This window comes from Orbicella faveolata, unplaced genomic scaffold (genome assembly GCF_042242905.1).
Source record: "Orbicella faveolata isolate gen_17 unplaced genomic scaffold, um_ofav_v1 contig_1, whole genome shotgun sequence".
Taxonomy (NCBI): Eukaryota; Metazoa; Cnidaria; class Anthozoa; order Scleractinia; family Merulinidae; genus Orbicella; species Orbicella faveolata.
The window spans coordinates 15278291-15294209 of NW_028301536.1; the positions used below are offsets into that span (position 1 = coordinate 15278291).

Consider the following 15919-nt stretch of genomic DNA (forward strand, 5'->3'; position numbering starts at 1 on the left):
TCCTACCTACGAACAAACTGTTTTCTTTTGTGGAATGTTTTGATAGAGCAATTTGTCGAGACTATTCTGAGTGGTCCATTTTAGTAGTCCTTACAGCAAAATACAGACCGCGCAATGGACCAATCAGACTTCTCCTTTTCATTTTGGACCAGTTTGCCATGTAATAACAATCCGTATGATAACCGTCAATTGTCGCATTCATAACTCAACAACAGACCTTTAATTTGATCATCAACATTCTAGAACGTGTTAGGTATTTTCTGAACAAGTTATATTTATCAGTGACAAGTGGATCTGATTAGAGATACCAAAGAGAAGACTTTTACATAAAGAATACCCTGGATACCAGACTTGACCGAAAAGCTTCTTCGTTCTGCAGGTAGAGGATAATTTTGTACCCAGATCTCACTCTGTTTGACGCTAAAAGTGAGAGGTCTGGGTTCGACATTAGAGGGGAATTCGCGGCAAGATAGCGAGGAAGTTATTTTCTAGAGTGATTGCCTGGGTGAGAGTAGTTTGAGTTATGATGCCTTTGACTGACAAACACTTTTCACCTGGCTCTGAAGGTGACTTCGGCTCAAGTTGTCCAAACGACAGTCAGGAGTCTATCATGGGCTCTTGTAACAGTTTTTTCAGAGCTCGAACACACCCTCCCAGATGATCACACTAGATGAACTACCGATATTCCCGGCCTGGCTTCAAATCCTTAACAAAATTCTATCTGGAATGACCAAAATTACATTAGAAAGTAAACTTAGTACTAAGTCTGTACATTCAGGATTTACAGATATTTTACAAACTCTGTAAATGATTCATATTTTTCAGTGTTACACTCGCCGGATGATCTGTCCAGTGTCCGTCCACTTAGTTATTTTTAGCAGATGTAGATACACCCAACACAGTTTATGCGAGAGAGTCGATCTCCAGATGCGACAATGTGCGCCGTTTATGATACATGGGTATAATTACAAGCCGTTTTGTTATGTTCAACGGCAATGTTTTGTACGTACACAATCAATTGTAGATGTTCAGAGCTAAAATCCTTCAGATCTTCAGCTGAATCACTGTTTTGTTCTGGTTTGTATGGAGCAGAGGCCCTAATTTCTCGATGCAAATGGTACCGGTAGAGACACTGGAATGGCTTCCATCCGGGGAAATTTGCTGGCTTTGCCTCGCACCACTGAAGAACAATACTAGTATCGGTCCCAGTCCACTGGACCCTAAAGTTCACTCTCTTTTCCCACAATACCAGTGAGAGGCCATGCATCAGTCGCGGCAAATGTGAACACAAAATGACGTTTCAATTTATTTGATTGGTTGGCTGCTGAACCGTGTACAGTGAATGGATGATGCAGAGAAATGCCACCTGCAGGAACTTCCAAATGGACAGCGCCACTGGAGTTAAAGTTCGCGTCGTTGATTTCTGAGGCAAACTTGTCTCCGTCGTGATGATTATAAAGCGGATCTTTATGACTTCCTGGTATGACTTGTAGACAGCCTTTAGAAGCACAATGTATTTATATTAAATCAATTCATAATTTCTGCCGCAATGGGAGAACACTTCAAACTAACACATCCGGTCAAATTTCGCTTCTTTTCTACAATAATGCACCCATCCTACTGTCCTCTGTCTTACCACGATGGATTATATTAAACTAGCTTAGCTTTAAGCTAAACTGCATGTCTACGGATAAACTCGGTTGAATAGAACAAATATATATATATAAGTTAACTCGAAGAAAATTAAACTGCTAAGAGTATTTCTCTTTTAGTGGCGACCTTTAGCAGCTGCCTCTTGTAAACAACTACCTGTTAAAAGAGTCTGCCTTCGCGAGACAAAATGGCTGAGTAAGGCCGGATAATGCTCTAATCCCCCAGGGAGAAGCATAGCACGTAAGCAAGCTCTCTCCAATTTTCACGCCACTCCGAGAGAGCTTAGCTTGCGCGAAGCCAGGAGAAGTGTTGTATGAAAAACAGTTGCAAAACGGTCTTCTTCATATATACCCTGGCCATATTCTTCACTTAGAAGGCATCTATCATGTGTAGTGACATAAACTTATCTTCGCTCTCTTACCATTTTCGCGACAGGAGCCATCAATGGAGAGGAAACCAGTCACAAGGCTTTGATTTGTGTGAGGGCAGAAAACCCAGTCTTGGTGCCATTTGATTGGATAACCACTGTGCTTTGGACATTTGAAAAACAGAAGGTCGTCTTGAATGTAACGGACGGAGGGACCTATCTAAAAACAACAACAACAACAAACATCAACAGAGGAAGTGATCCTTGAAGCCATTCAAAAGATCGACAAACACTGGTAGACAAGCAAATGTACTAGACAGCAATGATTCGATTTACTCTTTTAGACCCTTTTAATATTTTTAACTTTTGATATTTAAGAGATAGCACCTATTGGAAAAGGGCGCTTATCACGAACAGATTACTTATTTCTTTTTCAACAGTACATCTGAATGTGGTACAATGCTACTTTGAATCAAGAGGCTCAGATAGTCTTACTTTCAGACGAGAAAGAAGACTACATAAAAAAATCATCTTATCAGACCGGCTATTCTACGTCAATGTTTTGAATGTCACTTTTGATAAGGGGGTGCTTAATTATTGGGAAGGGGACTTATAAACACAGAGGAGTTTATAAATATTTAAAGGGGCATTCATTAGAAGAAGGGCGCTAAATCGAATCATTACAGCAAATGTTTTCTCCCTTCGTAAGAAGCAGTCTTCAGTTTATCACGAGCATTGAACAAAATAAAGAGTGCTCTGTCCACAGACCCTCTATTTTGTCTTTAGTTCGGCGAGATCGCAAGCTTAGCGAAATAAGGGGATACACGTGGGATATACGCGCTAAAACGCAAGGGGGGCGGGGGTCGGCTGGGGAAAGTTCAATTTTCAAATTTTTGCGCGCCCACTTGTCGGCTGCTCTCGCGCTCCGCGAAGAAAAATAACTCGTAGTAAAAAGACAAATGCCTGTGAACAGACGAAATAAAGAAAAAAATAACGAGTCCCATGCGCACACCGATCTTTGGTGGGCTGGAGTGTCACTCGGATACCCTTACCGCTGAGGTACAAGATGACCTGGGCAGCGTTGAAAACCAGATCAAGCTAACCCAGGATTAACGAGAATTTTGATTTCATTTTTTTTTTTTTCAACTTTTGGGTTAGGTTTTCTGTTTATATTGTTTGTCCTTCAGTCTTGAGATTGAGTAATCTCAAACTACATAAAACATAGGCAGTCAAAAACATTTTTATATTTAAGAAAAATTAATGCGTTTGTTACCTTTTAATCCTGGATTAGCGTTAACCGGCTTTCGAACAAGGCCTACATGTGACTAGGTTTCATACGGAATGGGACGATGTGTGCCATGCGCTGCATTCTGCTAGGATCAGTGACGTGCATGGTGGCGTATTTGCTCCCGTGTGAGGACCCAAGGGTGTTATCCCCCAGATGTCATGTCGCGTAAGTTATAAGGGACCAGAGACGAAATGCAATTCAAATTAAAACGCCTACAGTTAATTTAGCTTGATTACAAGCTCACAAACCATGTCCAGCAGTTTTTTTTCATGGTGTATTAGATGAAGCAGAGGATGAAACATCGAAGGTAGCCGAATTCGTTTCAAAACGAGCTTGGATAAAGTGTCGTCCCACTCAAGGTTGAAATTTCTGTCGGACTTTGTCATAGAAGCGCTCCTGGTGAAGTGAAAAGAAAACTTACAGTATTGCACGAACCGATGATGTACGCCAAAGCTTTATCAGTCGATTTGAGCAAAACCCATCCTCACGGCCAGCCGACCTCGCCATTATGTGAAAAAACCTCAGGGTAAATGTTGTGGCCATTGATTGGTGGAAGTGCCCTATGGTGCATTAAAAGAGAAAGTATACTCTTCGCCTCTGGGATAGTGCATTAACAATTAAGTAAGACCAAATGATAATACTAGACTGTTCACAGCCTCTCTATTACTCAACGCACGCGAAAGAAAAAGCGACCGAAGCGATCCGCGAGCTCGAAGCACGAGGGGGCAAGGGCGGGGAGGCGAACGAAGCGAGCCAAACGAAGTCACCACCCCGTACCCGTCAAGTCTCTTGTTGTGCGCTGGCCGGCGTCCAGCTTTCTCGCGAATAGGAATACGAGAAAATATAGAGGAATGTGAACAGTCTAGATAATGCACAAAAAATAGATATAGTCCCAGTATTCTTCTAACAGCCGGGTCCTGGTGTTTTTTGTGGATTTGTAATCTAACTCTGATATCTTTAGTCAGTCTATTGCCTGATTCCCTGGGCACCTCTGAAATAAATTGACTGACCTCCAGGCAATTAGTAGTTTTAATTCCTAGACCTTCCGTTTCAGTTCACGTGCTTAAGCGTGAAATTTTACGGATTCACCGAAAATTATGACATTCTCTTGGTGCTTTAGCGTGAGAACACCTAGGGATATACTGTTGGCTAATATTGTGCAATGGCTCAGCCAATCAGCTTGCAGCATTAATTTGCATTAGTGTTCAGGTAGAATTCTACTAAATACTGATAGTGAAGTTGCCATGACAACATGCCACCGCCGAAATCTAACATTTGGCATTCAAAAACTGTCCAACTGTTGAGTCGTCAGCCCGTGTGTAGCCACTCCATCTCCTAAAAAACAAAATCTGGGGGAGGACGTCACCCACCTCCGATTTTTCTTGGGAAGGTAGCTGGCCGTACACAGGCTATTTTGTTGTCTCCTTCGATGACCAAATAGCCGTCTTTCTCATACTGAAGAGACGTTAAAACAGAAAAACTGTCACTATCAGCTGGAAACAATTCAGCGCTTTTTAATCGTTGTTCATATATTCTTGATCTTTGCTTTGGCATTTAACTGTTCTCATTAGTATAAAATAATCGAGGTGAAATCATTCGCAAGCCTCTTTTATGACAAATTCATCGCGGCAGACAACATATGAAATCTTTACCTTCATTTCATAATCAGCTGCATGGCCACCGATCGCGATATTCGAACTCTTCTTTAGAAACGTTTTCTTGAATAGTATGGAACCTTAAGTACCTTTCTCTTTTGTTCCTCTGTAAGGCCCATCTTTCAAACTCAAGTTAGTTTGCAAACCTGGTTTGCTTGCCTGATCTGAAACTGATAAAATTTAGACTTTTTAAATAACTACTAGAAGCCCTAGATAGAAACCGGCTGTGAAATTAAATATGTGAACAGCATGTGGAAACTATCTCAAATGTTGAACGGGTTTCAAACCTGTTACATATGATTTTCACCCATCACCTACAATAGCATTTCACAGCCCAAGCCTTTATTGTCATCGTGACAACGTGAAGTCACGCGATACTGCCCACCATTCTCGGCCTAAACCTGTCCTTCTTTAATAGCCGGCGGGGCCTTGGCACGAGGAAAAGGTGCCTGTATGGGCTGCTTGATTCCTTACTTAAATCGTTTGAAACGGTTAACCGATTGCACCTTTTCGAAAAACAGCAACTTTCGACCTAACCAGTTAACCAAAAACTAAACTTCAAGAACTTCATTTTTAATAACTGAACCAGTTGCAACGTACGGAGTAGAAATCATTGTTGACTTACAATTCTTCAGTCAGGAAATCCAAAGCTTCAGTTCTCCACCAACCAATTAATCTTATTGGGGCGCTCGGCAAAGAATAAGGCGAGAAGCACCAGGAATCTGATTTCTGTCTTTATTAGTCTTGAGCGTAACAAGCACAGTTATCTGCTAACTAATTACCCAATTGATAGGCATGTGTGGTCTCACCGGCGGGCCGACTAACTTAAGAGTGAGATTAGACATCTTGTTTAGAACAATAACCCACTAGGCCAAACATTTTAAGCAAAGAACTAAATACCATAAACACTTAACATTCGCCGGAAAAATGACGGCAAAACAGGAACTTTAGTGGAGCTCCAAAGCAAGCCCAAACAAGACCGCCAACGGAAGCTATTGTCAGTTTAGGACGAGGAACTATTAACGGACAAAGACAAACAAAGTGAGGACAAAAACTACATGTGCGGCCCTGCGGCTGCTTGAAACACAGGACTTCCACCATGACCAAAAACAACCGATAAAATACTCAGATAAAAACCTAAACAATTCTGAAAACTCATATCGAAGTTCATAACAACGCAGTCAAAACCTGGCAGATAGTTGTTTGAATCTCCTAAGTTTATTAAAAAACAAAACCTCTTCTGTTTTCCGTATAAAACGCAAGTCACTCCTTGCATATTTAGTCCTCTGTACCGCGTTTTCAGGTAAAAGTGGACACCAGACAATTTTGGCTAAAATGTTTAAAAGTCAGCAAACGCCTCTTTTAATTAAGGAGCAACGCCAGATATTAAAGTACAGGTTGGAGATATTATCAAAATTCAGGAGTATTCAAATACAGGTTTTACTATGACGTCTATGGTACACGACTCTAGTATTTCCAACCTATTTTTAACGCCCTATGGCATGCTTTGTGTCACATTTCAACTGTTCACCGTCAGAAAACAGGCTCTTACTTGGTGTAGAAGACACGGCAGCTGATTTAAAACAACAGAGAACAGAAGTACAAGGAAGACAATAGAACCAGTAAGTTTGCGAGTCGGTGTTCTATTGTGACGTGTCCTGTGTCTTCTACACCAAGAAGGAGCCAGGAAACAGAACAGAAACCTTTAGTTCTGGGTAAACAAGTTCGTAAATTATAGGCTTGTGCAGAAATTGAAAATAATCTTTTCTTCAGTAACTGGGGATGCCGTGAATTGACTTGCTTTGTTCCGAATAGAAGAGATCCATACTTTCAGTTTCAAATGGAACCGGAAGCGACACTGGAATGGCTTCCATCCGGGGAAACTTGCTGGCTTTGCCTCGCACCACTGAAGAACAATATCGGTTCCAGTCCACTGGACCCCAAAGTTCATTCTCTTTTCCCGCAATACCAATGAGAGGCCACGCATCTGTCGCGCTAAAGGAGAACACAAAATATCGTCTCGGTCCATTTGATTGGTTGACCGCTGAACCGTGTACAGTGAATGGATGATGCAGGGAAATGCCACCTGCGGGAACTTCCAAATGGACAGCGCCACTGGAGTCAAAGTTCGCGTCGTTGATTTCTGAAGCAAACTTGTCTTCGTCGTGGTGATTATAAAGCGGACCTTTATGACTTCCTGGTATGACTTGTAGACAGCCTTTAGAAACAGAAAGTATATGAAATTAAATTATAATTCAGTTTACAATCTTCCATTACCGAAGTTTGCTGTTGTGTACTATGAAACGTGATGGCAGACTGAACAGAGTCATGTACAGACAGATTTGTATAGAATGCTGTATTTGTTAGATACCACAATGATTAAAGAAGACTGCCATACAGTAACCACATTCTTAGCCAGCGCAAACCCAATGAACCAGTAGAAAGACTCCTGAAACTGGAAGCACGATTACAACACTCCAAACATTTATCTTTTATAGCCCTTAGCATATCTTGTAAGGAGGTGCCCAAAAGCTACTACCTTAGCATGACAAAATGGGTGTTTGCGTAGCCTCTTCCAGGCGTTCAGTTAGTTGGGGCTCAGCACGAAGCAAGTCGCGCTTTTTTTATTTTTTCGCGCGCCGTTCTTCGCGCTGCGCCCCAACTAACTGAACGCCTGAAAGAGGCTAGTGTTTGCGTCACATAGTGTCACGCTTCCGTTCTTGCAAAAGCGTTGCGTGACTATCGGAAGGAACCTCTTATCTTTATTCTTATCCTTCTTATATTCCTTACGTGGCAGACCCTGTGGCCTCATGGTTAGTGCGTTCGTCTCCGGATCGAGCCGATTGCTCGATTCGAGCGAGGTTGGAGCCCTGGCCGGGAACATCGCGTTGTGTTCTTGAGCAAGACACTCACTCGTCTCTCACAGTGCCTCTCTCCACCCAGGTGTACAAATGGGTACCGGTGAACTTAATGCTGGGGGTAACCCTGCGATGGACTAGCGTCCCATCCAGGGGGGAGTAGAAATACTCCTAGTCGCTTCATGCTACAGAAACCGGGATACGCTTCGGCCTGATGGGCCTCTTGGTTCGTAGGCAGACTTTCTTTTATATATATTCCTTACACAAAAGGCATCTATGCAACTCAGATCTCTTACCATTTTCACGCCGGGAGTCGTCAATAGAGAGGAAACCAGTCACAAGACTTTGATTTGTGTGAGGCCAGAAAACCCAGTCTTGGTGCCATTTGATTGGACAACCGCCACGGTCTGGATAGTTCAAAAACAAACAGTCGTGTTGAATGTAACGGATGGAGGGACCGATCTGAAAAGCAGAGCAAATAATGTTTCAAGCAATTCAACCGAAGCAAGAAGGCATGCATACGCTTGGAAATTCCAAGAGAGAGGGGTAGGAACCAAAACTGGAATTTCCACATGGATGGGGGACTGGGGAGGTTCTAGCCTGTTCCAGGCTCTTGGTCAGTAGGGACGATCGAAAAAGCGGGTGGGTGATGAGCAGGGTCAGGCTCTTGAAAAATCGTTGGTGGGGGAAACAAGAGATGGTATTATTTTCAAGTTTCGTTTGGAGAACTTCAAGGATTTTTAATACCTAACATGGCGTGTAACTTTCTCTGCTCAGATTCTCCCAACAGCGAAATTTAGAAAGGGAACGAAAGACAGCAGAAACGAAACTTATAAGCCTACAGCAAATCCACTGAACCAAGAGATTATGATCATGGTCTTCTGACCGAACCCAGAAGCTTACCAGGTCAGAAACAATGTCCAGCAGTTTTTTGTCGTGATGTATGTCTTCAAAGACAGGATGAACCACTGAAGGCAAGTTCACGCGTTTCAAAACTGGTTTGGACGAATTGTCTTTCCACTCAAGATTGTAATTTCCGTCAGACTCTGTCATGGTGGCGGCCCTGGTGAAGCGAAAGAAGACATACAGTGTTACGACAACGGCAACGAGAACGCCACCAAACAAAAGGTTTTATGAGCAAAATAATCACTGTGTACGTGCGTTATAAATCTTTGTATATTCTGTAACTGTCCTCTTCAAAACAACAACGTGAAATGATCAAGTTTTGCGTTTTTTGAAGAACTTACGCCACGACTGCTAATTTTTCGTACTTTGATCTGAAATTGATCACTGGCGTTACATCTTTAGTTTGAGTAGGGATTTAGACCGCTCGGCTTACTGAGCAGTTCTAGATAATTGCGAAATTCAAAAGTAAAATATAAATCCATTTTTTTTTTCAGCCGTGGTGGTCACCGAGACGTTATCAGTTAATTCCAGCAATGGCCATCCCCCCTTCTAGGCCACGCCCGGAAACAAAAGTCGTCTGAAAGGAATGGTATTACCACTGTGGTAAATTGAAATGTCCCATGGATATGTCTCGCTGAGGTGATATGCCCCACAGGGCAACGAAAATAAGGCAAAATTCTACACTTCTAGGAGCATCCACTAACAGTGCTCAGTCACACCATGTAATAAGGCAAGCGATATAACTCTTTTTTTTTTTTTTAATAAAAAATAGGAAAGAATCTCTTGCTTTTACCTCAGAACAAATTCATCCGCGGCTTCAGAAAGCTTCTTCACTTTGGCAGCATCAAACACGTCTTCGATGACCAAATAGCCGTCTTTCTCATACTATGACAAAACATGTAAAAATCTTAATTGTCAGCGTGTAAGATAGCCTCCTGCGCAGACGCTCTTTTGGGCTCGTCAACCAATCTTTTCTTTCAGGTGTTACGTATATGTTCCAAAGCAAAACTGAGTATTACAATATTGAAGCAGCGGTGCGGAAAGCCCGTTCCTCGCCATTCAAGCGACGCACGCATAAGCAGAAGCATAAGAAGCTTACGCGCGACATAAGCGTAAGCACAAGCGTTCTTCTTATGCTTATGCATAGTTAATGGCTTATGCATAAGCCATTTTAAAACTATGGCTTATGCTTATGTCGGTGTTATATTCAGTGAAAACATGTTGGCACAAGCATAAAGTGCTCGCTGATCGGCTGTAAGTCTTTTGCTCTGTTATGCTTATGCTTATGCCAACACGTCCCCACGGGACACAATAGCAAAGATATCAGTGACGTCACCTATTGTTATTAATATGCCAACCAGAGAACTATTGGCTAGTGAAACAAAGGATTTTTTTGTTTATCGTTTTGGACATTTAAATAACAAAAACAATGTTTGTAAACAGATAGATTTAGGGGACCTAAATAGGGATAACCTCATGGTCCTCCTTTTCAAATACTCTTTGTACTCTGTATTTGAATAAAGTATTATCATCATATCTTCCCTATAGCGACAGACCGGTGAGCATAAGTAGAAGAAGAACGCACGGTTTTGATATTCTTATGTTTATAATTATGTCCAGCCATCCCCACCAGCGCATAAGCTTCTTTTATGCTTATGTTTATGCTTCTACGTGCGTCGCAAGTGAGGACCGGACTTAAATAAATGGAAATTTTTACCGATGTCACGCAACGCTTACCTCCTGCCACAAATTTCTTTGTTAGGGTCCCATAATTTCATGAGTTTGCAACAAATTTTTGTCAAACTTCACACATTTATTAACTTTGATATGATAATTCGAGTGGTGAGGCTTAAGTTTTGATTGAATGAAAAATTCGTAAAAGCGTGACATCGGTAAAAAGGTCCATTGCGTGACGACGCAACACTCGGCTGGACTCAGGAGACCAGAGGGACTCAATCTCTTACCTCAAGTCTTCGTCAAGAGGAGGGAAGACTCTGGTCGACTCTGGGTACGAGGTTGTCAATCAAAGTCAGAAAAACTGCCTGTGTTTCTCCAGCTAGTCACACGCACAGTGTTTTAGCGTTCTCCCGACTACAAATGCAAATACTTGTTATAAAACACCACCCAATTGCAAATTGATTTATGCGCTTTTTTCGACATTACTGATAGTTGATTTTTAAATCCGCATCCCCTGCGCTGACACGTACCGAACTATCACCTGAACAGCTGCGAAGAGAATCATGTTCGCCGCCCGCTGGAGTAACCGCACTCACGCCGTCGCTTCAGTTCTAGGTTTCTCTTGAAATGTCGAATAGCGAACACCGAGACAATTTCTATTGAAGTCTACAAATGAAGACCGCAACCGTCCAAATAGACAGTCAAACCGGACTAAATCGAGATCCCTGAATTCTGGCAATAGAGAATGAATTACATGTAGTTCAGTTAATCGCCAAAGTAATTTTGAAGATTTATTACCAATAAAAAATTTATTTAATACGCATTGCGCCTGATCACTGATTATTGTGCTAGAAGAAACTTTATCCCAACTGGTGCCCTTCTGAAAAGGTCGAAGTTAAAAACAAAATAAACTTTCAGACCATCAGCCCTCAAAGGGTTGGCTATAGCCCGGGGGTGGTAGCTAGCCGCTCATTTTACAGAACTATAACTTTACCTTTAGCTTTTGTTCCTTTGTAAGGCCCATCATTCAATTTTTTTACACTGATGGTTGGGCAATGCCAGCTGCGACGTTCCTGTATGATTGCTGAGCTAGTTTGGTGCTAGTTTCTGATCTTAAACTGTAGATTGTTCACGGCCGCTCTTTCTGAGTTCGTGTAAATGTTAATTCTTGTTTACTTAGATTGTCACGCGATCTCTCATAAGTCATTCCTGTCCAGACCCCTCCTGCTCCGCGCAGGACACCTGGAAGTACTATTTCCAAAACGAGAGCGAGTGTCTCATCGGGGTGTCCAAACACCGAGAAACAAATGAAAGCACGAGGCCTTAGGCCGAGTGCTTTTATTGTTTCGAGGTGTTTGGATATCCCGATGAAACACTTCTCATGATCACTCTTAAAGAAATAATAAACAAAGACTTCCAATTAGAATTGTTTGCTGTCTAACATTCCTTCCTCGATAATTTCAGTATCAATGATATTTTTTACCAGCGTAATTAATTTGCATTTATGGTGCGATTTAATTTATTCTGAGATGTGAAAGTTGCTGGGGTTGCCAGCATTTACAAGTTGTCGTTCAGTCAGGATGTATATCGCAAGAAAGTCGTTCGAGAGATTTCGGTAGCCGAATAGTGTGGAGGATGAGAAGAAAAGTGTTGATAATGCAGTACCGAAATCAACAGCTTATAAAGCCAAATGGTCGTGTAAGGTTTTCGAGGAATGGAAACCGCATCGATTAGTGAAGTCCTGTACTTTGGAACCCGGCGGTCTTTTTACCACGAAAGACTTTGAAGAAAGAGTGCAAACTTTGGAAACGGCCATTACAGATATGCCTGCATGCAGTCTCAACTACTGGCTGTCGAAGTGCGTTCAAGAAGTAAACAATTCTTCTGGGGAACGTTATCCTTCCCGTTAGTTGTACTCGATTATTTGCGGACTGAAGCGCCACCTTTCTGATGTAAATGGAAGTGCTGCATTGAACCCTTTGGACATGTCCGACCGAAGGTAAGTTACATTTTTTGGGGATAAAATTTGGTTCGCGTAAACTACTTGGGTGCATTGTTTTTAATACTACTTTTTTTTTCTTTCGCTTTCTTAGGTTTGTGACATTTCGGCGTGTTTTGGATGCAGAAATGAAAGAAGCAACGCGAATGGGTGTGACTTTGAAAACAAAAGGAGACACATTGTAAAAGCTTACTTCTGAGTAATAAATATTCATTGATTTTGTGCAAGTTGTCATTGTGCATATTTTAGTGGTATATACCACTATCACTGGAGAGTGGTATACTGTTTTTCATTGGGTATCCAAACACATGCACGTGATGTGGTATACATCTTGTGGTTGGTAGTTCACCTTATGAATTATTAATGAGTTTGAGAAGCTTCTGTCATACACCATAGCTGAACAACTTGATGGAAGAAGATGGGCATTCAGACCTTCCTTGTAACTATGGTTCTTGATGTTTCAAAATTGTTCAGCTTGTGGATCAGAGGATCTTTGGTAATTGCTGCTACATGCTGACTTTTGCTTATGACTACCCAACCTCGGATAATGAATTCCATGACTTTTGATATCTTCACTGAATCTCGGTTATCAGTCATTATACCTGTATTGACTTGTATGATATGGAAACTGAAATCGAGACGTGTCACTTAAGTTAGAAATGTGCGGTGGTAGGCGAAAAAAAAAAATGGCTGAGTTATGGTGCGTTCCTTTGGGGTGCTAATATGACTAATATGGATCAGGATCAGTGATCCAAGATCAACTTCTACTTGTCACAATATCAAATGGGACCATTTCGAGATCTTAGCAAGTGGGCAATGTGATCTACAGTTTAAAATCAAGGAAACAGTGTTAATACGGGACTTAAAACCCGCCCGAAATGAAAACGTCGGTAGTGAAAACTATTTCTTTATTAATTTACACCGGATGTATTTTCTTTTGTTTATTGTTTTCTAGCTAGTTGCCAATACCTCGCTTTAGTTTTAGTCTTTTTAAATTTTGTCATATTTTGAAACCGTCACTTCTGAAGATGTGTGCTGTAACATACAAAACGTCAAGTTGAATATACCATGCGTAATCTTTTTGTTATGTTTGTTACCGCTGTTTGTTTTCTCTTGATCCAAGATCACTCAGATCATGGTTCCGGTGGGAGGGGGGTGGGGAAACTCCCTTATATGGGCTTTATAGCTATGTGCGGCCCCAAAGGGTATGGTTTTTCAGCCGTTTTGGTCATACTGAAAGAGTATAATTTTGGCCATTATGGTCATAATTAGGGTATAGTTTTTGCACTCAAGTCTTCAATTGGGTACGTTTTTTTTAGAAGAGGTTATTTTTTTCATCATTATCGATAAGCCCATCAACAAATAGTCTCCTCCGCAGCCGTTTTTTTGGATGTCACGCAACGCTCCCCCAAAGTTTCTTTGGGGGAGTGTTGCGTGACATCCCAAAAAACGGCTGCGGAGGAGACTAATCAACAAAAGTCCTTCATAAATTATTCCACAGCAGTTTAACATTGGTCTGAACTAGGGAACTAATTTTAAGGCAAGTCTGAAACAGGGTATCGGATTCAAGGGTCAGGTCATAAATTTGGTCAGGTCATAAACAGGGTAGGGAAAATCGCAGATTTTTGGTCATAAATAGGGTAAGGGTTTTGGAAAGCGGGCCGCACACCCCCACCCAATTTTTCTGGGAGTACCCCACGGGTCCGTGACAGGGTCCGAGTCCGTGATCATCGGTTTCTTTGATATACCATGGCATCACACTGATCCTGATCCAGATCACCCCAGAGGAACGTACCCTAATGCAGTTTCTCGCCACGATTTCCGTGCGCATGTACACAAGCGCATTTCCATGCATATACATAACATAAGAGATATTCCGTCGAGCTAAGCTCGACAGGGAAATAAATGCTCGTTTTCTCCTAAACGAGCACGATGACCACTCTTTCAGTTTGTAAAATAAATTTAAATGAAATACGGTATGCAGAAAGTCGCGATTTTGCTGAACTGAAAGTTAAAAATTCTTTAATCAGCTCACCATATAGATTCCAAATCTATTTTGTTGAACGGCTCCAACATCTAATGCAAGAAATAACGTTTTCAGAAATCATAATACTTCTTTCTGATTACATTTTATTTATAAGAAAAATAAACTAAAAAACATGACGTTTCGGCATCATCTTGTAGCCATTATCAAATGAAGATTAACTGAACCTTTTTACATCTGCATCTGATATTAGGATGCTTAAGAAACCACGACGGCGACGCCGAGGACAACGCCGATTAAGAAATGATTTTATATCTTACCTAGGAATCTCGCGATACCCTAGAGTCATTAACTTTGTTTATCACTGTCAAAACTATCACGAAACCGAATCTAGGACACATCGATAAATTCAAATTAAAAATTTAAAAATAGCCTTCATGGTTCACGTTCTCCAGACAACGCGAAATTTGGTCATTTCACGTTGTTGTTTCGCAGAGGACGGCAAAGAAATGTACCAAGAATTATAACGCACGTGCACAGCCATTGTTCTCCTCGTTAAACCTTTTGTCGTTGCCGTTGCCGTTGCCATCGTGGTTTTCTTAAGCTCCCTAATGGCGACAAGATGCCAACGAAAATCATGTTTTTACGTTTATTTTTCTAGTAAAATGCCTTTCTGATTACTTACTGAAAAAGGGTCCTAAAAGAAAATCTCCAGGGTCAAATAGTTACTATTCATACTGCACAAAAAAGAGCTCGGTGGCCCTCCATTTTTATTACATGTTTGTGATCATTCAAGTTTTAGATCGACAATTTTAAATACTCCCTCAAGTTGAAAAGGTTTGTCCGTATCCTGCAACAAATGCAACTGAATGAAGAACATCCCCAGAAACAGAAAGAAATCACGTGAAGACCAAAAAACCAACAATATTTCGTTCAGAAAGCCTATTCTTCAGTTTAAAGTTTGTTACCTCGCGTTTGGGTCTTGTCCTTTTATACTTCAGTGAGTGTCTTGATGATTTCTCTCCCCTCTTGTGCAAGGCGTATATTTCTCAGCAACGCTATTTCTTTGGATCCTCTGTTAAATCTGTCTCGTTCAGTTTTCCAGAATATAGACGGCTTTAGAGGGGATTGCCCGAGGAATATTCCGGAAGAAATCTCTGTCTGACCTGTCTCGCTTGGTTCCTTTTCCACACGTGTACACGTGTTTTTGTTAAAAAAAGTGAACACCACGCCACACTGATTTTGCCGCCTGTTTATACCATCACTTCGTTTAGATCACACTAAAGTGTCCACATGAGGTAACCAGCCACCACCAATGGTCACCAATGTGAAGAAAGATCAGCACCGCTGGAAATGATTGAAGCGTAACAAAGCGCTTCCTAGATATGCGGAGTATTCCCTCATAAAATGAGGTACGCCTAAAATGAGCGAAAAAAGAAGCCTGAAAAAGTGAATACAAATGATGCAAGGGACCGCAAACGAAAATGCTGCTGCTATACGGTAGGATCTGTAAAAGAAATCTGATCATATAC

At 41.5% G+C, this 15919-nt stretch overlaps 1 protein-coding gene and 1 long non-coding RNA gene across 4 annotated transcripts; one reads left to right on the forward strand and one right to left on the reverse strand.

Moving 5' to 3' along the window:
* Positions 1-5684: 5684 nt before the first annotated feature.
* LOC110049086 (uncharacterized) lies at positions 5685-15620 on the reverse strand. Of its 3 annotated transcripts, XM_089291575.1 has the most exons (6): positions 11399-11650; positions 10692-10818; positions 9521-9612; positions 8725-8884; positions 8118-8283; positions 5685-7181 (listed from the first exon to the last, which is right to left on the reverse strand). In XM_089291575.1, the coding sequence occupies exons 4-6, from the start codon at positions 8872-8874 to the stop codon at positions 6733-6735; spliced, it is 765 nt and encodes a 254-aa protein (XP_089147701.1). In that variant the 5' UTR covers positions 8875-8884; positions 9521-9612; positions 10692-10818; positions 11399-11650; the 3' UTR covers positions 5685-6732. The 3 variants fall into 3 exon arrangements, with proteins under 3 accessions (XP_089147701.1, XP_089147696.1, XP_020610518.2); XM_089291570.1 differs by lacking the exons at positions 10692-10818; positions 11399-11650 and adding an exon at positions 15356-15620; XM_020754859.2 differs by lacking the exon at positions 10692-10818 and having other exon boundaries at positions 11399-11651.
* LOC149118205 (uncharacterized) lies at positions 11900-12630 on the forward strand. The gene is made up of 2 exons (XR_016207856.1): positions 11900-12403; positions 12498-12630. It is a non-coding gene; the product is annotated as an uncharacterized LOC149118205 (long non-coding RNA).
* Positions 15621-15919: the final 299 nt, after the last annotated feature.